This window comes from Pyrus communis, chromosome 1 (assembly GCF_041283825.1).
Source record: "Pyrus communis isolate YQ-2024b chromosome 1, ASM4128382v1, whole genome shotgun sequence".
Classification (NCBI taxonomy): Eukaryota; Viridiplantae; Streptophyta; class Magnoliopsida; order Rosales; family Rosaceae; genus Pyrus; species Pyrus communis.
The window spans coordinates 11,485,527-11,511,344 of record NC_142565.1 but is presented as its reverse complement, the minus strand read 5'-3'; the positions used below and the strand labels follow the sequence as shown (position 1 = coordinate 11,511,344).

The following is a 25,818-nucleotide window of genomic DNA, read 5'->3' as shown; positions in this document are numbered from 1 at the left end:
ATTTGCAAGATTAAATACAATTAAAATCAAAACTCAACCAAATCAAGGCAAAAAATCATTTAATTTTGCGTCAACAATTCAACTAGTAAAGTCTAGTTAATGGCCTGGCCACTTCCATTGAGCCAAGTCAAGCACATATTGTGGGTTGGTTGGCCATCTTAACTTGCTTTTTCTATGTCACTGTTTTAGTTACAATTTGCTTCAACTAATTGTGTATATATATATATTCGATGCAAGCTTGTTTGTGAAGTACTCAGACATCCATATACACTTGCACCTTCATTGTGCTCCCATCTTTTTCGATATTACATTCCATTAACAAACCCCAAATAGTTGTGCTGCTTCTCGATTATTCAATCGCCTTTACTTTGATTTGAATATTAAGATGCACTTTTATGCTTTGATTGCGGTGCTAATTTCGTTACAACATTTCAACCCTTCACTATCCCTTGGATTCGATAATAAAGTTTCTTCAGGAGTAGCACTTGGCCACGGTGATGCTTCTGGTGTGGCGGTGAGGTGCATAGAGAGGGAAAGGGAAGCACTCCTTGCTTTCAAACAAGGCCTCGTGGATCAATACAACCAACTCACTTCTTGGGGATCTCCTGATTGTTGCACATGGGAAGGAGTTTTCTGCAGCAACCAAACCAAAGGTGATCATGTTATCAAACTTGATCTTCTACTATATGATTTGCAAGGTAAGACGATAAGCCCTAAACTGATTGAGTTGCAGCATTTGAAATATTTGAGCCTCTATGGAATTGACTTCAATGGGAGCCAAATTCCAGATTTCATTGGTTCCCTATCCAATTTAAGATACCTCGATCTCTCTGACGCTTCTTTTGGTGGTTGAATTCCAGGTCAGCTTGGAAACCTTTCACACTTGCTACAACTCAATCTTGCCTACAACCACTTTGCTACTAATGTTGTGCAAAATCTCAATTCTTGGCTCCCTCGTCTTTCTTCATTAACACATTTGGATTTGAGTTACAACAATCTCAATAACACTTATGACTGGCTCGAAGCAATTAATAAGCTCCCTAAGCTAAGGGACTTTTCATTAAGGGATTGTTCTCTTCATTCTCCTCCAATGCCTTCCACTCTCTTTACCATAAATTCTTCTAAATATCTTGCTCATGCTGATTTCAGTTTGAACCGTCTCACATCTTCTTCGATATTCGTATGGTTGTCAACCTATAGTACAAGCCTTGTTTATCTTGACCTCATTGGCAACAATTTAACTGGTCCAATTCCTGGTGTTGTTGGAAACATGACCTCGCTTTCCTATCTTGATCTCTCTTTTAACCAAATTGAAGGATGGAGTCCGCATTCTTTTGCTAGATTATGCAGTTTGCGATCGTTGGTCCTCAGGAACAACAGACTGAGTGGACAATTTTCCCAGTTGATTCAAATATTAATGTCTGCATGCGCTCAAAACTCATTAAAGTTTCTGGACCTCTCTTACAATCATCTTGTCGGGCCATTTCCTAATCTTATAAAGTTTTTGTCGTTGAAAGATTTAGATCTCTCTGGCAATCAAATAAGTGGAATAATTCCTGAAACTATTGGGAAAATGTCTAAGCTCGAGAGTATCGACCTTAGTATGAATCATTTGGAAGGGGTGATTTCCGAAAGCCATTTCTCACGACTTGCCAGATTGAAATATTTGGATTTGTCCTTTAACTCTCTAGTTTTAAACTTCCATTCGGATTGGATTCCTCCTTTCCAATTGGATTATGTAATACTAGGTTCTTGCAAGGTAGGTCCAAATTTTCCACAATGGCTTCAAACTCAGAACTTTTATTCTAGACTTGATATTTCAAATGCTGGAATTTTCGATATCCTTCCAAGTTGGTTTTGGGGAGGAATGTCTCCTAATTTGGTCTTCATGAATCTCTCACACAATCAAATTGGAGGAACAATACTTGCAAATTTGACATTGGAGTTTGCATATTCCCCTCAATTACATTTGAGTTCCAACAAATTGGAAGGTCCAATCCCCTCATTTCTATCACAAGCGTCATTCCTCGATCTCTCAAATAATAATTTTTCCGGGCCGATTACTTGGTTGCGTGCACCGACTGCAACAAGTTTAACCTTTCTTAATCTCTCAAGTAACAATCTCTATGGACAACTTCCAGATTTCTTGACATATTTGGACAATCTGGTCATGCTCGATTTGAGTTACAATGCTCTTTCTGGGAAAATTCCTGCCACAATAGGCTCCTTATTTCGGATGGAAACGCTGAAGTTAAGAAGCAACGGGTTTTTGGGAGAATTGCCTTCATCCTTGAAGAACTGCACAGGTTTAAGAGTTATTGATCTTGGAAATAATACATTATCAGGACCTATACCAAAATGGTTAGGAGTTAGTTTTCAGGATTTGATTATCCTAATGCTTTCATCTAATCATTTCAATGGAAGCATGCCATCACAGTTATGTCGTCTATCACGCATTCAGATTTTGGATTTCTCTATGAACAACATCTCGGGAGGTATACCCAAGTGCCTCAATAATTTGACTACTCTAGCTCAGAAAGGAAATCCAAATATGAAGATCACACATTATTACGAAGCGCCCGAGATTTCAGATGAGTATGAGGATGATGCGGCCTTCATATGGAAGGGAAGCATGCAAGTATACAGAAACACTTTGGGGCTTATGAAGAGAATTGATTTCTCAAGCAACAGATTAATCGGGGAGATACCAAAAGAAATCAGTCATTTAGTTGGATTGGTTTCTTTAAACCTATCGAGAAACCGATTAACAGATCACATAACTCTAGACATTGGAAAGTTGCAGTCATTGGATGCCCTTGATTTGTCAAGAAACCAGTTAGATGGAAGAATTCCGACAAGCCTTTCTCGAATAGATCGGCTTGGTGTCTTGGACTTGTCATACAACAACTTGTTTGGCGAAATTCCCATCGGAACTCAGCTCCAAAGCTTTGATCCCTCTACTTATGCTGGAAACCCTCAGTTGTGTGGACCTCCACTTCAAAAGCCGTGTATTCCAGAAAAAACAGATCATCCAGATCAGAACATTGGGATGAGAAAAGAAGAAGAGAAGGATGAGCTTATAAGCAAGGGATTTTACATATGTGCGGGGCTTGAATTTTTTGCTGGATTTTGGGGAGTTTGTGGCAGTTTGATATTCATCAGGTCATGGAGATACGCGTACATCAACTTCTTAAATGTTTTAGATGACTGGTTTTATGTGAGGATTGCCTTGATCAGGCAACGGTGGATGCTCAAACCATCTCAAACGACAAGCGCGCGGTAATTTTACTACGAGGTACGTACCGATCTTCATCTCACAGATACACGTACACACGCACATATATGAGTAGTAATTTTGTTATCAAACTTAACTACCGGCGCTTGTTTACTTTTATCTCTTAGGTAGCTCCTGATATCTTCTGATCGAGGAAATTACCAACTGCTTCCCGTCATCAATCAAAGTTGCCATGCATGCATCATTTGTGCGCTAATATTCTGTAGGGGTGCCTTTTGGAGTATGGAGCTAGGCCTTTATTATTGTTTGTATTGTATTGTATTGTATTGTATTGTATTGTATTGTATTTGTATTTGTATTTGTATTTGTATTGTATTGTATTGTGTTGTATTGTATTGTTTGTATTAAAAAAAAAGAAAAAAAGAGAGAGACTATTGTACTAAGAAAAAAAGGAAAGATTATTGAAGTTTGATTTGTACTAGCCGCCTTTTTAGTGCCTCCTTTATGTCTTCTTTAATTACTCGTCATATGTTCACCCACTTAACTAAATAACTAACATTAACCGTTTTAGTGTCTCATTTATGTACATCTTCTCTAATTACCTGACATGTGTTCACCCACTTAACTAAATAACTAACATTGGTAACTAAATTAGAGTCAACGAATCAAATCAAATTAACGTACTAAATCTAAGTCGACAAATCAAATCTGTTATTCCCAACTATGTGTCTCCTTCATGTGTTTTCTTGATACTTTTTCAACACGTGTCCTCCAACTTAACTAAGACTTAACATTGTTAAATTTTTTAATTATCTGTTTCAAAAATTAACTGAACATATAACAAGCACCTTCTATGTAGTATTTTAACTTATTTCAATACATGAAAATTAAACATATTTTTTAACCTATTACTGAAGTTCGATTTGTACTTAATTGTATTTTAACTTATTTCGAAACTGAACCCATGACTTTTTTTACATGAAAATTTAAGAACTTATACATTTCAATAGTGGCCAACGCACATTTTATTGTAGGATCGATTGTAATAAAAATGCACTAGCTGCAGTTAATTTTTATCCATTTTACTGTTACATTGAGTTACATGACTACTCTGACTCGCTTTTGAGAAAAAAAAAATATTTATATCCTCTAATTTTAAACTACTTGTAAACTCTATTTTCGTGTACATAATCAAATTATTCAAAGTTGCATAAATCTCTTCTTTTCTCCTTGGTTTTTCAAGAGCATGAAAGACTCATCTCTTTTCAACTAACTAGATCTTTTATTCGGGGGTATTGCATTAATAAGACAGGTAAAGCTAACCAAATTTTTAAGGGTAAAGTACAAAAAAACTACCTCAACTATTAGGATCACGATAGTTTCATACCTCATCTTTTAAAATTGACAATGTCATACCGCATCTTACGAATTTGTGACAATGTCATACCTACGTCAATTTTTCTATTAGTTTTTCTGTTAAGTGCTGACATGGCTTGATTCGGAACCTACTTTCTATTAAAAAATTATTAAAATATTATTAAAAACTAAAAAACAATTATTTAATATTTTTAAATATTAAAATAATAATAAAAAGTAGAAAAAAAAAAAAAAACAAAAAACCTTCATTTCGTCCCTCCCCTCCCCCCTCCCCCCTCCACTCTCCTCTCCCCATCTTCATCTTCTTCCCCCAGCTGCAAATCCCAACCAAAAAAAAAAAAAAAAAAATCCAATTTGTCTTCCCCCACACCTACACTCAGTTTCCCCCACACCCACACCCACACTCTTCTCCTTCCTGCAACCCAAAAAAAAAAAAAAAACCAGATCCCGTCAGCGGGAAGATGGGTGCGTAGAGAAGGTGAAGGATGGGTGCAGAAGAGGATGTGGAGAATGGATGAGAGTGGTGGATTTGGGGTTTGATGGATTTTCAAATTTTTTTTTTTTTTTTCCTTCTTCTTCTTCCTCCGCAGAGGAGTTGATGGTTTTCAAAATTTTTTTTTTTTTCTCCTTTTTTTTTCCTCTTCTTCTTCCTCCTTCTCCTTCTCCTTCTCCTTCTTCTTCCTCCTTCTCCTTCTCCTTCTCCTTCTTCTTCTTCCGCAGGGGGGGTGTTGATGGGTTTTCAAATTTTTTTTTTTTCCTTCCTCTTCTTCTTCTTCCTCCTCCTTTTCTTCCTCTTCTTCTTCTTCCTCCTTCTCCTTCTCCTTCTCCCTTCTTCTTCTTCTTCCACGCCGACCGCAGGGGGGACTTTTTTTTTTTTTTTTTTTCCTTCCTCCTTTTTTTCCTCTTCTTCTTCTTCTTCCTCATCCTTCTCCTTCTCCTTCTCCCTTCTTCTTCTTCCACGCCGACCGCAGGGGGGATTTTTTTTTTTTTTTTTTCCTTCCTCCTTTTTTTCCTCTTCTTCTTCTTCTTCCTCCTCCTTCTCCTTCTTCTTCTTCCGCAGCGGGGGTTGTTGGGTTTTCAAATTTTTTTTTTTTTTTTTTTTTTTTTTTTAGGTTTGTAGGTGGGGGGAAGAAAATGAAGATGGGGAGGAGAGAGGGGGGGGAGGGACGAACTGATGGTTTTTTTTTTTTTTTTTTTTTTACTTTTTATTATTATTTTAATATTTAAATAAATTTTTTTAGTTTTTAATAATATTTTAATGATTTTTTAATAAAAAGTGGACCCCGAATCAAGCCACGTCAGCATTTAACTGAAAAGTAAATGGCCAAGTAACAGAAGGTATAACATTGGACCAAATTCTAAAGATGAGGTATGACATTGTCAATTTTAAAAGATGAGGTATGAAAATGTCGTGACATCAATAGTTGAGGTAGTTTTTTGTACTTACCCAATTTTTAAATTAAGTTCGTAAACCAAACGATCTGTTACCAATAAAAAATAAACACGTTAATTAACACTTAAGCAGCAAGAGGCTATTTACCACAGTGGTGGAAATGTGTTGAGTCTTTATATGATGATGTTGATTCAAACTCTTTTGGTAGCTAATTTAACAAAACTATTGTTTGACCAAAAGAAAATTAACACTAAAATAGTAATCAAATCATCAGCATCCACACATTTGATATACAAAATTTGATCTCTTTGACATTAGGCCTAATAAAACTGACGTTTACCATCCCCACTTTCCACGTATTCCTTAGGGTACGTATACGAATATTCCACGTCGGCTAAATTACTAGGCCAGAAAATTTAAACAAAAATAAACACAACAAATAAATAACGAAAGTATAAATTTTGCATAATCTCCGTTGTTCTTGAGGACCCAGATTTTTTAACCCCATTCTCAAAAATACCCATACTCCTTCCCTCTAATTATCCTTTCACCCATCTAAATCCACTGGATATCCAACTTGCATGGAGGGGTATTTGGATAACTTTGTCCTCTTCCCCTCACGAGAATGATGCGCCACGTGTCAGCCTGTCGACCGATCTTCCTTCGAGTACAACGCCCACCCAATTTTTCCCGCTTGTTTAAATAATAAAAAATAAAAATAAAAATCAGAAAAAATCTTGCATAATATGTTTGTATGAGAAAAAAGCCTCTGGTTATCCTCTCGAGCGTTGGGAGAGAGTGAAAACGACGGAGAAGCAACGAGGCACACAGAGAGAGCTCCAAAACGGCGTCGCATCGATTCGTCCCGCACAGTCACTGCCTCTAAGCTTTCTGGTTGTTCGACTCTCTGAGTTCTGAAATGGAGTAAGAATTTTGTTCGATCCACTGAGATTATAGCTTCTTTTTTGTTGGAGATAAATTCAATGGCGATCGGAGGTTTGATATCGAACCGGAATTTCGGTTCTTTTATCGGTTCAGGTATAGTAGCTTGGCTTTTCTAACTTGTTCTATATTATTTTTTTTTTCAGTATTTTTATTTTTGGTTGCATTTTGTGAATTCTTGCTTGTTTGCAGTGGAATTATTGCATGCATGCGGTTGAATTTGATTGTTTTATTTTTTGAATTTTCCAATTTTGTGAGGTGAACTACTTAATCTAGTTGCATGTTGCTTCTTCCGCCTTACATTCTATGTGGATAATTTGGATATGTTGATAGATTTTCAGTAGCAAATTATTGATTTTTGTGATGAATTTTGATGGGAATGTAGTAATTTAATCGAGGATAATACTTGTGTTCCCCCAATGGGGGAATGCACGTAACCCACTTCTTTCGAATAACCTATATTCACCATATGAATTTTATAATCCGTTCAACTTCTTAAGCTTTATTTGAAGATCATCCCTATAGACGATCGTTCGAATCGAAGAACATCTAGTCATCCAAATATATCGATAACTAAACAATCTCCAATTTGAATAAATTTTTTATAGGGATGATCTTCAAATTAAGATAAAGAATTTGAATGGTTCTGATTATGATAATTATATGCAAAAGGTGGGAAATGCGCATTCCCCATGAGGGAACGCAAGTGTTATTCTTTAATTGAATTCTACTATTGAATTCAACAATTCAATACAATTTGCGGTTTTCGGTGCATGTAAATTTTTCCACCAATAAATTTAGATGGGTTTCTTGTTTTCACACAGACATGGATATGTATATTTATGTGTCCATGTATGAATGAATATGTGCACGTAAGCACTAAGCAAGAAACTACCTTTTTCACTCAACCACTGAGCAAATTTGGGAATAATTCTGTCTTGCTAAGTTCATTAAGGACTTGCTTAATTTGGCTCAACAAAATTTGGACAAATTATATACCAGGAGACTACAAATAGATAATGAGACAATTGCTGATACTGTTGAAATTTTGATGTTTCAGAGGCGGTTACATTGTTACTTTATGACTCTTTGATATTGGCAGGAAAGGTACGTCAAACAAACCACGCCATTGTGCATCACAAGGGAGAGCGTCTGTATTATCAGGGGAAAACAGTTTACCCAACTTTATGTACTCCCAGGGCTAGTGGTTCTATATCTGGATATTCGCACAGCCCTTATCAGCGTGCAATTGATTCTTCATATACAAACGTTCTGAAGGCAACAGGTAGGGTGCGTGATGAAGGCAATAACCCTTATTTAATGTCTTTGCAATCTAGTATAAGGTCTCAGAGCACCATTACAAAACAAATACTTAGAGGAAGATGTAAAAGCTATCTTTCTTCGAATCACTCTTTTAGAAGTTGTATTCAATCAAGAAAGCTGGATAAGCTTGATTACGGGAAATATCATAAGTATGAACATGCTAAGGTTAACAGGACCTGTGCTTATTACAAGTCGGAGGAGAATGACATAACAGAATCAGAGGTGGACTCACTCACATCAATAGAGGGGTCAGGTGAAGCTGTTTTGGCAGCCAGAAATGTTCGTAAAGTACCTTCTTGGTGGGAGATTCCCAAGCGCTGGGTGATTGTACTCCTTTGTTTTACAGCATTCCTATTGTGCAACATGGATCGTGTGAGTATTTTTCTGTTTTGCATCATTGTGCATATATGTTGTTTGTAAGGTTCAAGATATATAGACACACTAATATATACATATATATATAGCCTCTTTGCTGACAACAGATACTCTTGTATAATTAGTTACAAGATGTCTTAAGCTACCAAGGGAATTCTCTTCAAGATAAAAGTATTTCCTATATCATAGTAACCTTGATGTTACATCATCGTTAAACATAAGCATTGCACAACTCGAAAATATGTTTTTAATGTATTGGGTTTTTAACGTGATACTTCTCAATCAGCTAACAGTCTAAAATTTTTATATTGTAGGTAAACATGAGCATTGCAATACTTCCCATGTCACAGGAATTCAACTGGAATAGTGCAACAGTTGGCTTGATTCAGTCCTCCTTTTTCTGGGGTTACCTGCTTACTCAGGTTTGACTAAGTATACTAATGTATGCGCATTACTCAAAAATAAACTAACTTTAATCTCCTAAGCACACCTTCATTCTTAATCTCCTAAGCACACTAGTGGGCATCTAATTAGGGCGCATTATTAAGAATAGCATATATTTGTTGTTCAAGATATATATATGATATATGCTATCTCTTTTTCCCATACAGATGTGCTTAGAAGCTACAATTTCTACTCTCAGTTCTCCCGTAAGATCATATTAATTTTATGATTGCTCTTGTATATAGATTCTTGGAGGCATTTTGGCAGATAAAATTGGTGGAAAGCGTGTATTGGGTTTTGGAGTGATCTGGTGGTCAGTAGCGACAATTTTGACACCTATTGCAGCAAAAATCAGCCTCCCTTTTTTGCTTATCATGCGTGCTTTCATGGGGATTGGTGAGGTTCGTCTTTCTAGTGCTTTGCTTTGGATCTTTAATCCTATTTTGCTCCGATTCTGCATTGTATTAGTTGACACTTGACACTTACTTTTCCTTTAGAAATTGGCTTTGAACAAATCATTCAGCTTAAGAAACAAAACAGGAGTAAAATAAATAACCTAAAATGATTGCCCCTTAAAACTTGTAAAAGAATGAGGGACTTTTATTTGTATGACAAGTTAATCTGGACACCAATTCCCATTTCACTTTTGTAGTTTAGCACGCAGAAGTTTTCCTTCAGGTTTTATGTATAATTATTTAAATTTTTTCTCATTTGATATTTAATTGTATCTCAGCTTCCTTTCTGAAATAGGATTTTTCTCTTGGTAATTCAAGTAAGGGTTATCATTGCTGAACAGATATTCCTTGTTCGTTTCACAGGGTGTCGCTATGCCTGCTATGAATAATATACTCTCTAAGTGGATTCCAGTGTCTGAGAGAAGCAGAGCACTTTCACTAGTATATACTGGCATGTACCTTGGTTCTGTCACTGGGTTGGCCGTTTCTCCGATTCTAATCCAGAAGTTCAAATGGCCGTCTGTGTTTTACTCATTTGGCTCTCTTGGTAGTATCTGGTTGGCATTATGGCTGAATAAAGTATGTTCTTGCTTCCTTCAACATTTGAAATACTTGAATTACCTTGTCTACTCTTGATTTAAGATAGACTATTTCAAAAGAAAAATAAATATTATCCTATCTCCGGACCGTTAATATGTTCTTGTTTGAGCTGTGCAATATCCAGTAATGCTTTCATTTAGAAAGGAAAGTTTGATGTGATATGCAGTTGTAGTATTTAATGTATTCTTTGACTCACAATGGTATCTGACGAAAGTTTGTTGGATAGACTTGCTTTGATTTCTCGGGGCGACAACTTTTTTCCTTTCATTTTCGGGATTGTGTGTATGAACTGTGGTACTGAATCTTCATTTTTAAAAGTATAAGTGTACAGAATTATTGTTATTAAGATCACTTGTGTTTTGAAATATGAAATGATTTACACTAATTGTTTCTCATGCCCATTTGTCGTACATAACTGGTGATCTTCTCCTTATACCATGAAAATATACTCGGAATTAGACATGACATGTATGAAATATACGAATGAACTGATTTGAGCTGCATTTTGATGTTGATCCATTAAAGTTAACTCCAGACCATCTTTATTGTTGTATCGTTAGGCATATAGCACACCAAAAGAAGATCCAGAGCTTAGCGCAGAGGAAAAAGAACTTATCATGGGTGGAACTGGAAACACATCTAAGGAGCCTGTTAAGGTCATTCCTTGGAAGCTAATATTATCAAAAACACCTGTTTGGGCTCTTATAGTCTGCCACTTTTGCCACAATTGGGGAACCTTTATTCTATTGACATGGATGCCTACATACTACAATCAGGTACGGAATTGATTCCTCCAAATTGAGCATACGGGCACTCACATGTATAGGAAAAGATAATAGATCCATGCAATCTTTCAATGCAGAAAATAAAGTAATGTCTCACACAAAACCTAACAGCATGCAAATCAACAATTTTGACCCAGAAGCAGATTAAATTTCAATCCTATCAATCAATTGTTGAGTCACTAAATTCCTTTTACATACTACAGGTTCTGAAATTCAACCTCACAGAATCCGGGCTCCTCTGTGTCTTGCCATGGTTGACGATGGCTGTTTTTGCAAATATAGGAGGCTGGATTGCAGATACACTTGTCACCAAAGGTTTTTCTGTAACGACAGTTCGTAAGGTAAGGACTAAACTTCGAAGTATTAAAAGTGGTTCAGGTGCCGGCTCTCCTGTTTTGCGTTTCTTAAGATATCCACAAATCCGTTCTTCATTGCAGATCATGCAATCAATTGGGTTTCTTGGACCAGCCTTTTCCCTTACACTGCTGAGCCATGTCAAGACACCTGCAATGGCAGTACTATGCATGGCATGCAGTCAGGTAAAAACTAGTTTGTAAGTATCACTCCTAGGATTATCTGTTCACGTGTTCTTTCTTATTGACAGGGATCTGATGCATTCTCACAATCCGGTCTCTACTCCAACCACCAAGACATTGGACCTCGCTATGCTGTGAGTTGCTATCTTATAAAGTTATAAAATCTATGGCTACTTGACGCATTTTCTCCACCTCGGAATTTTGTGTGAACAATTTTTCGTGATCAATTTTTAATCTATTAAATTAACATTGTTCTTTGTGCTTTCAAACTAAACAAGTAATCAAATTGTCTGAATCCTGTACAATCAAACTTATAAATACAATTACAGGGAGTATTGCTGGGACTCTCAAACACAGCAGGAGTTCTTGCTGGTGTTTTCGGTACAGCTGCAACAGGGTACATACTCCAACGAGGTACAATCAAATGCTTCCCTCAACCTCTTTTCTGAATACGCTTTTTCCGCTCAAGTTCCAGTTTCCAGTTTTGTATTGAGCACTTGAACTTCTATTCTGCAGGTTCTTGGGATGATGTATTCAAGGTCTCTGTTGTATTGTACATCATTGGCACATTAATCTGGAACTTGTTTTCAACTGGAGAGAAAATCCTCGACTAGAGAAATGCAAGAACAGAAGGAACGGAACTATGACAAGATGGAAGAAACGCGTCACAAGGGAAAATCCGGCTAAGCGAACTAGGTTTTTAAATACCGCCATCATTGTTTTTGTAACAACCTCTGAGGCCCTCTCTGGGTGGGCTTGAGACCTCCATGAACCTTTTTCTTTTGCCCATACAATGGTAATAGTATGTCATCCACCTGAGTTCTTTCTTACTGAAATTCTCCGCAGTTCGATTCACATCACCGATTAAATCGCTGATTGGAATTTTGTTTAGCCGTTAATTTCTTTTCTAATTATAGTTCACAGATTAATCGGAAGAAGAAAGAACAAGAAACATATGTAGGCCTTTTTTTATGGAGCTGGTAGACACTCTGTTACGCAATGTAAGGAGGGCCAGGCATTTCCATCCATCGGCTACATTCAAGTTGATGGAATATAAGAACCAGTTACATTGGATTATAGATAAGAATAGACCCCACCCTTACAACTTGCATAGAATTTTTTATGAATAATGCTTGGCTGCTCAAAAGAATGATTAGGAGTTCCTACACAAAATTATCTGTTGCTGATCTAGATAACTTTATGCTTATATCATATATGTTCATATTATAAATCATTTTATATCGCCTCAGCAAAAAACTCAATTAAATTAAGGTCGTTTAGTCATTGAACTGTATAAAGACAGATAAACGGAATTGGTAAAAGTATTACAAATCATCAATGTATTTGCAACAATAAATGGACTAAACAACTTTAGTTTTAATTTATTGTTTGCAGAGATGATCTTTATAGAGTGATTTATAATATAAAAGGTTCTGATCATAAGTATAAACCCTTGTAATTCGAACATAAAGAGTTTTGAGTTTAAGTTCTTACTCATTCTTAAGCAGTCAAGCATTGTTCAATTTTTATTCACCTTTATCTCTCTTTTTAATTGCCATAATTACCATAAGCTCAAGGCTCAGTGCATGTAACTCAAGCGGTTAGAATAAATAACGTTTACCTAAACGGTTGATTATACATAATAATGCATGTATCAAAAAGTTGCCATAAGATCAAATGGTTAATCAAATAAATTTTTTCTTAACAAAGTGATATATTCTAAGCTACTCTTATTGACTGGATTTGAAGCGAGTACATTATCCTGACTAATTAGTCTTACTCACATCTTCATAGATCATATATAATTCAAGAAGCAGAAAATCAAATTGAGTAAAAGATAATAATTTGATAAAAGCAATTTATAAAATCTGAACAAACAAGATCGACATAAAGAATATTGAATGGAAATAAAAATTTGCAAAGCTTTTTGCTTACAAGGGAAAGCTAGATGCTCCCTTTCATTTCTCATAGGTTCCACCACTCCATAAATGCACCACCCAAAAAATTAAACTTCTTAAGCCACCCCAACCACCGCTCCACCACCGTCGCCGTTACATTCAACGGCCACACACTCTTGCTCTTCCCCTTGCAATTGTCCCTCCGTCATCATCTCTTTTTTAATGCTTGATAAAATTGCCCCCAGCTCCCTTTTGTGCACATTCACCATGAGTCCATACTTCATGAACAACGTTAACGACATCTTTTGCTCCACCTTGTGGCCCGGCACCACTGTGAGACGGTGGCGGAGCAAAACCGACGCGGTAACTGACTTCATTTGCAAGTAAGCCAAGTCCTTCCCTAGACATATTCTTGGACCGGCGTTGAATGCCACGAATTTATTTGAGTCATGCATTATGAACTTCTTACCATCGGGAGATAGCCACCTCTCCGGGCGAAACTCTAGACAATCGTCTCCCCACGTCGATTTCATCCGCCCCGTTGCGTATATGGAGTATGTCACCGATGATCCGGCGGGGACAAATGTGCCATCCGGCAAAACGTCGTCGCACACCACATGCTTCGAGTCCTTGGGTACGGAAGGGTACAACCTAAGGCTCTCGGACAATGCTGCCTTGAGGTATATCAATCCGTCAATTTCCTCAAATTCCAATGGCTCCTCCAACCAACTTGCCACATCATCGCCACGTGTCTCGATCAGAACAGTGCAAATTTCGTGCAGGATTTTTTCTTCAATTATTGGGTTAAGAGTGATCAACCAAAAAAACCAACTCAGCGCTGCAGATGACGTGTCGCGTCCAGCTAGAATGAAATTGAGCGCCACGTGTTGGAGAAAAGTGTCCGAGTAGTTCTCTTTTTTCTTCATGAACCTTGACAACATGTCATCGTGTGGGTTCCCACCTTTTTGCTGACTCAGCAACTCGAGCTTACGGGATGCAATCACATCGGATAAATACTCCTCAATATGCACAAGGCTTCGGCTCAATGTGACTTCCATTCCAAGCCGAAGCCATTTTTTCACCTTCCACAACACCTCTGGCAGGATAAACCTCTGCAGCGAGGCTTCGGTGGCTCGGTCGAAGGCCGTGGCAAAGCCATTGTCAGGAAAACCCGGGGCGCAAGTCTCCGGGTCCTTCCCAAAAGCCAAGCCGCATATGTTATCGAAAGTGAGCCGAAGTAACAGGTCTTGGAGATCAACCGGCTCCGCTCGAAGCTCGGCCGACTTGAGAATCGGGCAGAACCTGAGCTTGATGGCTCGGCTGACCCACCGAGCCATGGCTTGGCGCAGGGTCCTGGTGGTGAATTCAAGTGCGGCCGTCTTCCTCTGAAACAGCCACGTGTCGCCATCCGAGTTGAAGATGCCCTCACCCAACAGCTCGTGAAACACTGATTGCCAGGTGGGGCCCTTGGGGTAGTTGTCGAACCGGGTCTTGAGTATGTGCTCCAGATTCTTCGGGTCGCACGTGACGGTCACGAGGCCTTGCTTTTTGGCGAGGAAGGGGATGGCGCAGATGCAGGTTTGGTACGTGCCGCCGCAGGCGCGAAGGTTGTCGTAGATCCAGTCGTGCAACCGGTCCGAGTTTTCGATGAGCCCCGGGAGACTACCCAGTAACGCCCAGACACGTGGACCCTTCAGCGACCGCGAGATGAAGGTTAACCAAATGAGGTAAGCCGTGATCGCTGTCAAAACCAGCAACGCCGTCGCAATCTCCATATTTTACTTGTTTGCCACGTAAACCAAACCCAAAAAAACAGCAATGCAAAAACCGCACTCAATCACTGAACGATCAAAAACCTGTTTTCCTCCAAAATATATTCCCGAGAGAATGTTTCTTTTCCGGGAAAGTTGCTTTCTTGGGATGAATTATTGTGAAGAAGTGGAAGAAGCTACTGTAAAACGTACCTTAGAGCAAAACCCAGGTAGGGATTTTGATGGATATGAAATGTTTGAGGGATTTGATTGAGAAAAGGAGGGGACTTCGAGGTTTGATGGATCTAATTAAAAAATGGGTAGAGAGGAATAATAACATTGATTGATGAAGATTATAATAAGGTGGTGATTTGGTGAGGAAGTAGAGAAGAAGTAGAGAGAGAGAGGAAGCAGAAGATATGGAGGTGGAGGTGGAGGTGTGTTGTACAAAATTGAGAGTTATAGAGAGAGATTTATAGGTAAGCAATTTATTGAGGACAGACTGGTCCTTGACATTGCTCACTGTATTTTATCTCACTAAAAATTAAGCTACACAGCACAGCAAAAGCGCCATAAATGTTTTCAGAGGTCGTTGAACTTTTTTAGAGCTAGCTAGCTCAAAACCTCTCTTTCCCTCTCTAGAAAACCAGTGGCTCTAGCAAATTAAGATGCAATTCTCTCTCTCTCTCTCTCTCTCTCTCTCTCTCTCTCTCTCTCTCTCTCATGCACAAACAAGGAAGCGCACACACTTCCACACCTAATTTTACTGGAAATGGAAGATGAGATTTAATTCAAGAGCATTGAATGAAGAGGAAAATTTAATGGGATTAGTTGAGGAACTATATAACATAAGAGGAGAGAGACCAAGAACAAAAACAAACAATGGTAATTCTATTGCAAAGAAAAAAAAGTCACCGTCACCCAAAGACAATCATTCATTTTTCATACCACTCACTATTACATTTTCATTGCATAAAAATTGTCAAAAGAAAAAGAAACAAAATTTGAATTCAAATACAAAGAAGCACACTGATCGTGTCTGTTGAATATAATAAGCCACCAATGGTGTTTTAAATGGGTCAATAGTGGGTTGAAAATGAGTCACCCTAACTCAGCGGATTCTTGCGTACACTATAACTAGGAACATATCTTTACATAAGTATCTCTATCCTCACATGACATATATTAATCACCCGGTTACAACAGGATTTCTCCTAATTTAGGCTTTCCAGTCTTATAATAAAGTTAAATATATTACAAGTCTTGAACTTAAATGAGGAAAATAGGGTTCTTCATGTGGGTCTTTTTGGTTAGGGTTGGTAATCCCCCAACTTCTCTTTGTTTTTTGCTTGGTTTTTTCTTGTGAGACTCTTTTTTGCTTATCTAGCTTTATCTTTATCCTCTCAGATTCTGCAGAGCCCCCTCCTAGAGCAGTAGAGAGTAGGGATGGTAGTAAAAACAATATTGTGGTATTCTTCACTCACAGGTTTGACCCTCTCACTTTCAATGCTGTATAATCAATGAACGATAAAAAACTGTGCCTCTCTCTGTATCTATAACATGAAGTACAATATATTTAGGTCACCTGAATGCAGACCTCAATTTTTGCACATTTGGGCAGACTCTGGCAGTTCATCATATATCAGGATGCATATGAAACCTGGCAAGCTTTGTGTTGTGCTCTTGTGCAGCAATAAGGGTTGACATTCCTATCATAAATTGCAATGAAATAAGTTTTACAAATTTGGTACAATGTTCTCTTATCAAACATATATAAGATGTGTATTGTGACCGAGAATGTATGAGATCATGCATCTGTTATCCGATTATGAATAAGATGGATAGTTGATCAGGTTGATTCTTACTTGAATCTGTCATATACATATATATATATATATGCGCGCGCGCGCGCACACGCGTGTCAAGCAACACAAATCTAGTAAGAAAACATTACTTATTGAACTTATATAGAAGCGGCTTTCTACTTTAAAAACGGAAGTCTGACAAAAAAAACATTACTCTACGAACTTATCCGATTGTATATGTGAATGTGAAGAAAACATTACTCTGCGGACTTATCCGATTGTACATGTGAGTGTGATTAAGCCAGCCTCACGTTAGACCACCATTCATGTGATCATGAAATGGGTTTGTGAGAGTGTACATAACCAATATGTTTTTTTTTTTTTTTTTGGAACCATTCCACCATTTAGGTGTGCTTGGCTAAGCACCATGTCGAACAGTGTCATCAAATTTAATCTCATCATGTGCAATTCTGATAAAGCTTCACTTATTTATTAGCTAGGTTGCACATTGTATTTTGAGTATACACTACTAAAATGGTTAGAATTATATATAGGATAATGAATTTGTAACGAACAATTTTATAATTAGAATTATTTTTGTTATCATCATCACTTAAAGATGATCTCTGCCCAAAAAAAAAAAATAATAATAATTAATTAATTTAGAGATATTTTAATCGTTTATGTATAGACAGTTCATCATGAGGATGCTATTTGTTATAAAAACAATAAAAAATATAAAAATAAAAAGTTGGTTGGCTTGATACGTATGGAAGGCTAAATGATATCTAGAATGAATTTTTGCAGATATAATATATTTAAATGATGATAAACTGAATAAACAGTTCTTATTATTACATTCATACCTTGAATATTCGTTAATCGATAATCATAGCTTCTCCCATGATCAAGAGAACACAAGCATTATATATAACCTCCATTGATCATCTCAATTTCCCAGAACTGCCATATTTGTGCTAGCTTTCCTCGTCCGAGAATTATTAATCGCAATTCGCATGCAAAGCTAGCTAGCAACTAGTTTGACTTGTAAACCATAAATTGAAATATTGAAGAATATGGCTTCGTTTTTTTTAGAATGATTTGGATACGACTATTCACTATATTAAAGGTATTTTGAAGAAATAAATGAATGACAATTTCCTTTTGTTCAAGATGAAGGTTACTCATGAAGAAAAATAATAATTCAGGAAGTTATCATCCATTTCTTCATGGTAACCTTTAACTTGGACAAAATAATTAAGGAAGCTATAATCTATTTCTTCCTTCAAAATGTCTTCAATATATAGAGTGAATAGTTCTACCAAATCCAATCGCCATGAACAAACAAGGCCTATACGTGTCATCCATTTCTTCTTTCAAAAATAGTTAAGGAAGTTGTCATTCATTTCTTCTTTCAATATGCCTTTAATATAATGAATAGTTTTGCACAAAACAATCCTCTCAAAACTACATATACAAGGGAAAGGAATCCTCTCCAGATCTTTTTCTTCTAATCCACAAAATTTGGAGATCCAGATCATTGAAATTTGAATCAATAGCTAAAAGCAGGGGTTCATTTTAAAAGTTATAATAACTTTAGCCGTTTAATCAAATTTAACGGCCTGGATCCCCGAACTTAGTGGATTAGGAGAAAGGGATATAAGTGTTAATTTTTGTATTTTAATTGTCATATCACAGTGAGTCAATTAAAATAAAATAAGAAAAGAATTTAAACAAAAATTGTTCTAGGAGAAAGTGCATAAAACACAAAATTGTTTAAGAAAAGAAAGAATTTTGTAATATGTTAAAATCAAATCATTTGTACTTGATACTGCATAATTCTTTAATTATTCGTTTTAGCAAGCCATGGGATTTTCAAGCTCCATGTAAATGACAAATAGACCTAATTAAAATTCATGCCGAATCATTTCGTGTAAAACTTATCACATTGCACTGGTTAGATATTCTGCTTTCTTACTTTACACGACTATTTTTGATAAATTTAAAAAAAAAATATTACTCTTACCATTTATTTGTATCATTATTTGTAGCATCTCTCTAATAGAGATGAAACTCATATGTGTTGGCGGACCTTATCTCTATTAGAGAGATAGTACAAATAGATAGTAAGTGTAGTATTACTCATTTTTAATGGATTATATAATTAACGCCCAAATGTATAAAATAAATGAAAGTGAATGACCTCACTTCACACATTTATTTTTACTTTTTAGATATTTTTTAATATATATTTGCATGTAATTCGAAAGTTTATGGACACCGACAGTTTGTGCACAAATTACATGCTGCGGTTTTCCTGGTCACCTCATGGTGCACATTGCATGAGAAAAATCATGGGGATAATGTTTTTTCTGACCGACAGTTTATCCACAAATTACACAAAACGGTGCATGCATGCACAGATGCACTGCCAACATTAACACATCCCTTCACATTCTTTACATGTATAGCATTAACCCATTGACCCCTTATGTTGTGAAGAGCTTACATTATCGTCGGTTGGGTAAGTACATATTGAACAACTTAATTAGGACTAGTTTGGAGTAATGATGGGTAAAAACCAAGTAAATTAATTTGTTCAAACTAGCCAAATCAAATCAATTTCATCAATTTGCAGGAATGTTAAATTCTCCATGCAAAATAATGACTCCTAGTGAACAACTTAAGACTAATTTGAAGTAAGAATGGGCAAAGAATCAATCAAACTATTCAAACTAGCCAACCAAACCAATTTCACCCGTTTGTACGTAAGTAGGTCAAAACCTATAGCATGTCAACCTAATGCCACACTGAACAACTTAGGATTAGTTTGGAATAAAGATGGGCAAAAACCTAACCAAATTGTTCAAACCAACCAAATCAAACTAATTTCATTGGTTCGTAGAAAAGTCAAAATCTTGAATTTACCTAGCACTTTGCATTTTTGTTTTCGTTTTTTCTCCCCATAGGTAAGAGATGGTATCATATTATCACATTCATCATGCTAATTAAGGAAAACAAAGAACTTTGGTACTGAAACTTAAAAGGGAAAACCAGCCTTCTTTTAGGCATTTCCTCAAAAGAGCAAAGCATTACATGCAAATAGGTTTGAGTTGCTATAATATCAAAATAATCATAATGTATTTATCAAAATATAAAACTATTCAAAGACTGATCATCTCCCTCGTCCAAAATCCATCCACTTCAATACAAAGCTTTAATTTGTGGAGCTAATGACCATCCATTTTGTTATAGAAATCCAAACGGTTTAATTACACGATAACAGGAAATTTTCGGGTGAATGGTTTTGATCGAGACATTCCTCTAGAAAAGCCTATGCTTCCCCATTTGTTTAGATACAGATTTTGGCTCCTAATGACCTAGAATTAAGTAGTTGAACAAAACAAGAAAATTTAGGTACAACATCATGTAGGTCGGGTGGCTTGCAAAGCATGACCTCTGGTCGAGTTTTTTTTATTAATCCTTGTCCGTAAAATTTGAACTCAGGTCTTCTCCAGTAAAACGAAGATCGTTTGTTGATAATGATACATCGTCCGTGAAATTTGAACTTAAGTTATTCTCCAATTAAATAATAAGATAGTGCGTATTGATAATGATCCAGTGTTGTCAGCTTAACACATGATCCTTTTATACCCTTTAAAATATTATATAGTTGTTGGGCTTAATGAGATGGGCCTGCAAGCCAGCCCAGAGAATTTAGATGACAAAACCCCACCATGACAAAAGACGACCGCCATTACCGACTACTCATAGTCCTGGATTGTCTACCAACAAGAAAAGACGGGTGCAAAACCTAAAGTACTTTCCTACCGCTCGAGCCAATTGGTAGAAGAGCACTCTTGTAATCCATATCAAATATATATATATATATATATATATATCATATCATATCATATCAATGCAGTGGGCGTAGCCCATTTTTAAGATGAACCACTTAAATTCTTTTGTAGATAATTTAGCTTTATATCACGAGATGACGAAAAGTGGACCATACGGCTTTATGTTGATCTTTTAATTTTGAGTGTTAATAATACCAAACTCTAGCTAGTGGTTAAAATTTTGGCCACAACTCTTGTAGTTCTTAAGCAAGATATTCAAAACCCACTTGAAGCAATATTTTTTTCTGAACGTTCTGGTGATACTTCTCTTTTTTATATTAAAAAAGATCACAAGTTAAAATCTCCACTGCCATTGAAACATCCAACTGTGCATTGATGACCAACAAGTATTATACATTGATCCACCTCCCATGCTGGACCAATCCAACGCATTGTTGACCAACAAATATGATACATTGATCCACCTCCCCTGCTGGACCAAACGAGAAATAAGGCCTTGGGGACCCCAAAAAACTAGAGTCAAGTCAACGTTCTGAATACTAATTCCTTCTAGGATAATGCATGTGTTTCCTTTAAAAGGATTTACTCGCGTGCCACTTATGATTAATGAATATTTATCCTTTGAACATCATAAGCATAATGGTTCATTGTTTTTGTCATCATCTAAGGATCGTATTTGTAAAAAAATCATATAATTTCATGATAATTTAATCATTCATACAAGTTAAATCAATCAACGATTTTAATCACAAATATCATCCTTATTCTGAACCATCTGTTTTTTATGCATATGAATGGCTCTCCAAAATGAATATTTTTTTGCATGTATAATCATTAGATCAAGATAAAAAGAAAGAATGGTTCCGATCATGGTGTTCGGACGATAAGGTTACAAAAGTGGAGGGACTTGGTCCCCATAGAGGACACAAAGCATTATCCTTCTTCCTACCGTCTCAATCACTCTTGGGCTCAGATAAGGTTATGCAGCAACATATATAGCATCATCAACTCGTCACCGCTCAAAATTGCATTTAAGATGGAATTGTGACCTATTGATCCACTGTCCTATGAATGTGATATCAAATTCCCTCAGCAGCTGTGAGAAATTCTCTTACCATTTTTTTTGTGAAATGCAGAGCCTATGTGAATGTGATATAAAATTCCCTCTGCAGGGCCATAACTCTTATTCTTCTTCCTCTTTTGATTTGGATTCGGAGCGTGCAATAGGTTTAGAATGATGTATCACATTGTGAGGCTAAAGCTTAGCACCGGCCGAGAATGTTGCTGCCCTTCTCTTCAAACAGCACTTACATCTGACCAAACCTTAATGGAAGAATCAACTACGTTGAAATTTAGCAGAAGGAAACAAAAATAGGAAAACAATTCCAGAATTGCGATCGACATTGTATAAGGAAACGATATTTCCAAGCCCTGCAACTTACTAGGATGTAACACGGATAGGTGGTTTACTACAATTGTTAGATGGCAATCCTGCAGAAACTTGGCACCAAGATACTGTCTGAAACTTATGTTCAATGGTGCTATCCCAGCTGTCAGAAAGACCACGACAATCGGTATATCCACTCAATACCAGTCATTTCACGTTGCTCAACAAAGATGAGGATTAAAGAATTTGGAGAGTTCAATGATTCAACACAGTAGGAGGGTAACATAGTTGAAAACCAGGTAAGTTGCTTCATCCTCGAGAATAAATTGGCAACCGTATCACAGATACCTCACCTGAAAGCAGATCATCTGTATATATACTTTGAGAGAGGAAACTTAATACTCCTTGCTACCTGTAATCCAAATATAAACAAGATGTTATGTAATTTCAAAAGAATTATTAACCTTACAACATAAAATTTTGGTATAATTTCAATTTGGGAAACGTTAGGTTACCTTAAGAGCCATATCTTCACTCACTGTCGATCGATATCGAGTTGAGCCCTCCAGCGGGCAGCTTCCACCAGTGACAATAAAATTAGCACTGCAGAGACTGGACAGTTGTAAGAGAACATCAGACATGAGCCCGCCATTCCCATCTTGAATGTCTAACCCACCATCTTCTTGTCCCTCCTCATCAAGAGGACCTTCTCCTACAGATGTAATGCACTGAAATATGGCTAATAACCTTTCCATTGGGAATGATCCAGGATTCAAAAGCAATTCCTGTTCTGCAGTTTCCTTCTGTTCCATTGACTTGTCCGAAAGCCTAACCATCAATCAAGAAGCATTATTCAGAAGAATTCAGTGTTTACAACTGCTGCATTGCAAAATGCCAAAACAATAGATGCAAAGATAGTTGATCTGCAAGTTGCAGAAATTTTGGTTTCCTCCACTGAATAAGTGCAGTAAAAAGATGTCCGAAATTTTATCTAGATGTTGTTCTGCACAACATATCGAAAAAAACTCAAAGTATCCCTTGTTACTATGGTTAGGCTAAGGTAAAATGGAAGCAGGTGGCTACATGCTTAAGAACACACTTATATTTTAGCTTAGTTTTCTACAGGATTCGGGAATGTCAGACCTTGTATTGAAAAGATTACAGCAGTATTAGTTTTCTACAGGATTCGGGAATGTCAGACCTTGTATTGAAAAGATTACAGCAGTATTAACTTTAATGATAGCATAAAAAACAAAATTAAAATTTGTACCAGTGTCGCTGATGTTAATCAACTAAACCTATATAGAGTATAAACTACAGTAAATGCAAGAATTATTCTTGAAAGACTTACTTCCTCTTTCGTTTTCGACTATTAGAACCTCCTGTAGAATCAAACAGGGATGAATCAAGGGTAGCGGGGTTTCTTGAAGCAAGGAATGCTGCAATAAGAAGATATTTGGCAGAAGTAGGCATATGGAAATCTAATTCTTCAACTTCAAAATCTCTGGATTTCCTCGTGCCCCCCTTTCCCTTTCTCTCCTTAACTTCAACTTCGGGGGATTGCTGTGAAGAAACCTTAAATGTCTCATTCAGTGCAGAAGCAATATGGGGACGAAAAAAATTATACAGCCTTTGGTTCGTCTCTTTGTTGGGAACAACATTCAGATCAGTGATGGGTTCACAATATTTTGTGAATAATGGTGAAAAGGCAGAAGATAGCTCATCCACCCGTCTGGTAATTCTACAGAAGGGCCTTAGCACAACACTAACCAAGAAGAAAAAGCGTCCATCAGTAGAAACCAAAAGGCAAAAGACGAGTAGAAAGAAGAAAAACAACTATTTTCGTACCTGAGAAAAGAGGAGTAAAGCTTTTTGTTCGCCTGGTTTCTCATGAAGATTTTCTGCAGATCATCTTGTGTATAATCAGGAAGATATAGAGGGATAGGCTCCACATAGCCCATATTTGAGTAATATGTATCTGGCGAGGCACTGCTGATAAAGATAAGACCGACCTCAGGCATTTTCAAAATGTCATAGAGATTAAATAGTAAAGGTAATATAGTGGAACCTTTATCCCATCCTCGAAGACGCTCCAAATTGTCAAAGACCAAGTAGATCATATTTCCGTTAGACTTTCCTGACCTTTTGGAGGTTACTTTCCCTGAGTTTCCCTTAGTATTACCCAGAATGCTGACCAAGGCATCGCGAAGAAAATTAACAAAATCAGATGGGCTTTCACAGCGCTTTGCACTAGAATAACCATTTGCTGCATTCTTTCGGTGAAGAAATAGTTGGTTCAGAACAGATTCGAACAAGATTCGAGGATTATAACAGGTAAGGCAGCTTGAATAAACTAAAGGGCGCTTAAGATGCCTAAATGTCTCTACAACAATACTGGTTTTCCCCGTAGAAGTGCCTCCATACACAAAGACAGGAAACATGGGAGAGTTCTGTGGACCCAGAAGGCGCAGAAGCTCCAATATTTGATTACGTCTCCCAGGAAAACTAGACAAAAGATCATCGGCACTAAAGGATTCTCCTTCTTCACCCAACACAAGGTCACTGAGAGTTGGCGGGTGTGAACTACTTGCTTTAGTTTCTTCAACTACCTTCTTTGAAGGGGTAGCTAAAGCGGAGGATCTGGTTGTTCTCCTTGTGGTTTTTGGACTTTCCTCTTTACCCATGTCTGAATTCTAGCCAAAATAAACATCACGATTAAAGACAGAGAATTTTAGTAGACAACATCGATAACAAATAACTGAGTAATCACACCGCAAACCAACACGAAAATAGTGGATGCAAAATGAAGTGCCGAACTTCAAAGGAAATCAGCCTTTCAAACACAACTTTGCAAGGAAGTTGCACACAGAAACTTACAACAAACAAAACAAATCAAGGAAATAAACATAAAACATAAAAATAAAAATTCAAAACAACATAGCCCCCCTCCATGAACAGTCTATCTCAATCTCCTCGAAACTTTCGCATACACCTATAAAAACTTAATGGAGCTAAATCCAATTATCTACAATCGTATAGCGGTTAAAGAACCGGAAAAGCCGATTACTTGGGCAAAATAAATCAATGTATTACAATACCCAACATCATAAAATCATCACTTACTACCAAACACTCCCCTAGTCAAATTTTGAAGCAAACCCCCCAAAAACAATTACCAAATTAATAAATTACCCTCACGAAATTGAGTTTTTGGGGACGAAAGGGAAAAAGTATGGCTATACAAATTAGAAATTAAAGAGTCAATCGGGGGTTGAGGATTACCTGATCGAAAAGCTCACCGGCAAGTCCGCCAGAACGATGATAGAAACGCGGAGGAGTGGCGGTTGTGTTTTCGCGAGAGTGTTATCTGACTTGAATCGAAACCCTAACAAGGTTGTTGAGATAAAAGAGAGAATAAAAGCGCGGGAATCTTACTTCCCGCCAATTAACTGGAGTGTGAGTGTGAAGGTCCACCGTAAGATAAAAGTACCATAGAAATTGTGATTGAGAGCAATTTTATGGCATGGTACACTGTTTCGCGGGACGTTTCATATCAAATAAATAAAGACATGTGAATAAAACAAAGAATAATTATTTGTTTTATTAGTACGAAACGATGCAATCGAGTATTTCGAGTTGTGATAGGCCTAGT

At 37.0% G+C, this 25,818-nt stretch overlaps 2 protein-coding genes and 2 pseudogenes across 5 annotated transcripts; 2 read left to right on the top strand and 2 right to left on the bottom strand.

The window, feature by feature from the left end:
• Positions 1-283: 283 nt before the first annotated feature.
• LOC137719801 (receptor-like protein EIX2) lies at positions 284-3,550 on the top strand (annotated as a pseudogene). The gene is made up of 2 exons (XR_015964443.1): positions 284-3,295; positions 3,403-3,550. The product of XR_015964443.1 is annotated as a receptor-like protein EIX2 (transcript).
• A 3,159-nt stretch (positions 3,551-6,709) lies between these two features.
• LOC137720404 (ascorbate transporter, chloroplastic) lies at positions 6,710-12,295 on the top strand. The gene is made up of 11 exons (XM_068459472.2): positions 6,710-7,043; positions 8,050-8,642; positions 8,960-9,067; positions 9,335-9,490; positions 9,908-10,123; positions 10,705-10,920; positions 11,133-11,270; positions 11,367-11,468; positions 11,534-11,599; positions 11,795-11,879; positions 11,982-12,295. Exons 1-11 carry the CDS (start codon positions 6,989-6,991, stop codon positions 12,077-12,079), a joined length of 1,833 nt encoding a protein of 610 aa, XP_068315573.2. The 5' UTR covers positions 6,710-6,988; the 3' UTR covers positions 12,080-12,295.
• A 996-nt stretch (positions 12,296-13,291) lies between these two features.
• LOC137721531 (cytochrome P450 86A8 pseudogene) lies at positions 13,292-15,775 on the bottom strand (annotated as a pseudogene). Its single transcript, XR_015964439.1, has one exon. The product of XR_015964439.1 is annotated as a cytochrome P450 86A8 pseudogene (transcript).
• A 5,799-nt stretch (positions 15,776-21,574) lies between these two features.
• On the bottom strand, positions 21,575-25,696 carry LOC137721272 (origin of replication complex subunit 5). Of its 2 annotated transcripts, none has more exons than XM_068460375.2 (5): positions 25,449-25,696; positions 24,015-24,859; positions 23,518-23,931; positions 22,682-22,994; positions 21,575-22,578 (listed from the first exon to the last, which is right to left on the bottom strand). In XM_068460375.2, the coding sequence occupies exons 2-5, from the start codon at positions 24,848-24,850 to the stop codon at positions 22,531-22,533; spliced, it is 1,611 nt and encodes a 536-aa protein (XP_068316476.2). In that variant the 5' UTR covers positions 24,851-24,859; positions 25,449-25,696; the 3' UTR covers positions 21,575-22,530. The 2 variants fall into 2 exon arrangements, with proteins under 2 accessions (XP_068316476.2, XP_088553529.1); XM_088697403.1 differs by having other exon boundaries at positions 24,015-24,852; positions 25,449-25,565.
• Between the last annotated feature and the right edge of the window lie 122 nt (positions 25,697-25,818).

What these genes read in the sequence shown, in the direction of transcription:
- LOC137720404 (XM_068459472.2), top strand. Translation starts at nt 6,989, where the DNA reads ATGGCGATCGGAGGTTTGATATCGAACCGGAATTTCGGTTCTTTTATC. An exon ending in TGCCTACATACTACAATCAG is followed by an intron (nt 10,921 to 11,132) that starts GTACGGAATTGA and finishes TACATACTACAG; the next exon opens with GTTCTGAAATTCAACCTCAC. An exon ending in AGGGTACATACTCCAACGAG is followed by an intron (nt 11,880 to 11,981) that starts GTACAATCAAAT and finishes TCTATTCTGCAG; the next exon opens with GTTCTTGGGATGATGTATTC.
- LOC137721272 (XM_068460375.2), bottom strand. Translation starts at nt 24,850, where the DNA reads ATGGGTAAAGAGGAAAGTCCAAAAACCACAAGGAGAACAACCAGATCC. An exon ending in CTTTACTCCTCTTTTCTCAG is followed by an intron (nt 23,932 to 24,014) that starts GTACGAAAATAG and finishes CTTCTTGGTTAG; the next exon opens with TGTTGTGCTAAGGCCCTTCT. An exon ending in GTGAAGATATGGCTCTTAAG is followed by an intron (nt 22,579 to 22,681) that starts GTAACCTAACGT and finishes TTTGGATTACAG; the next exon opens with GTAGCAAGGAGTATTAAGTT.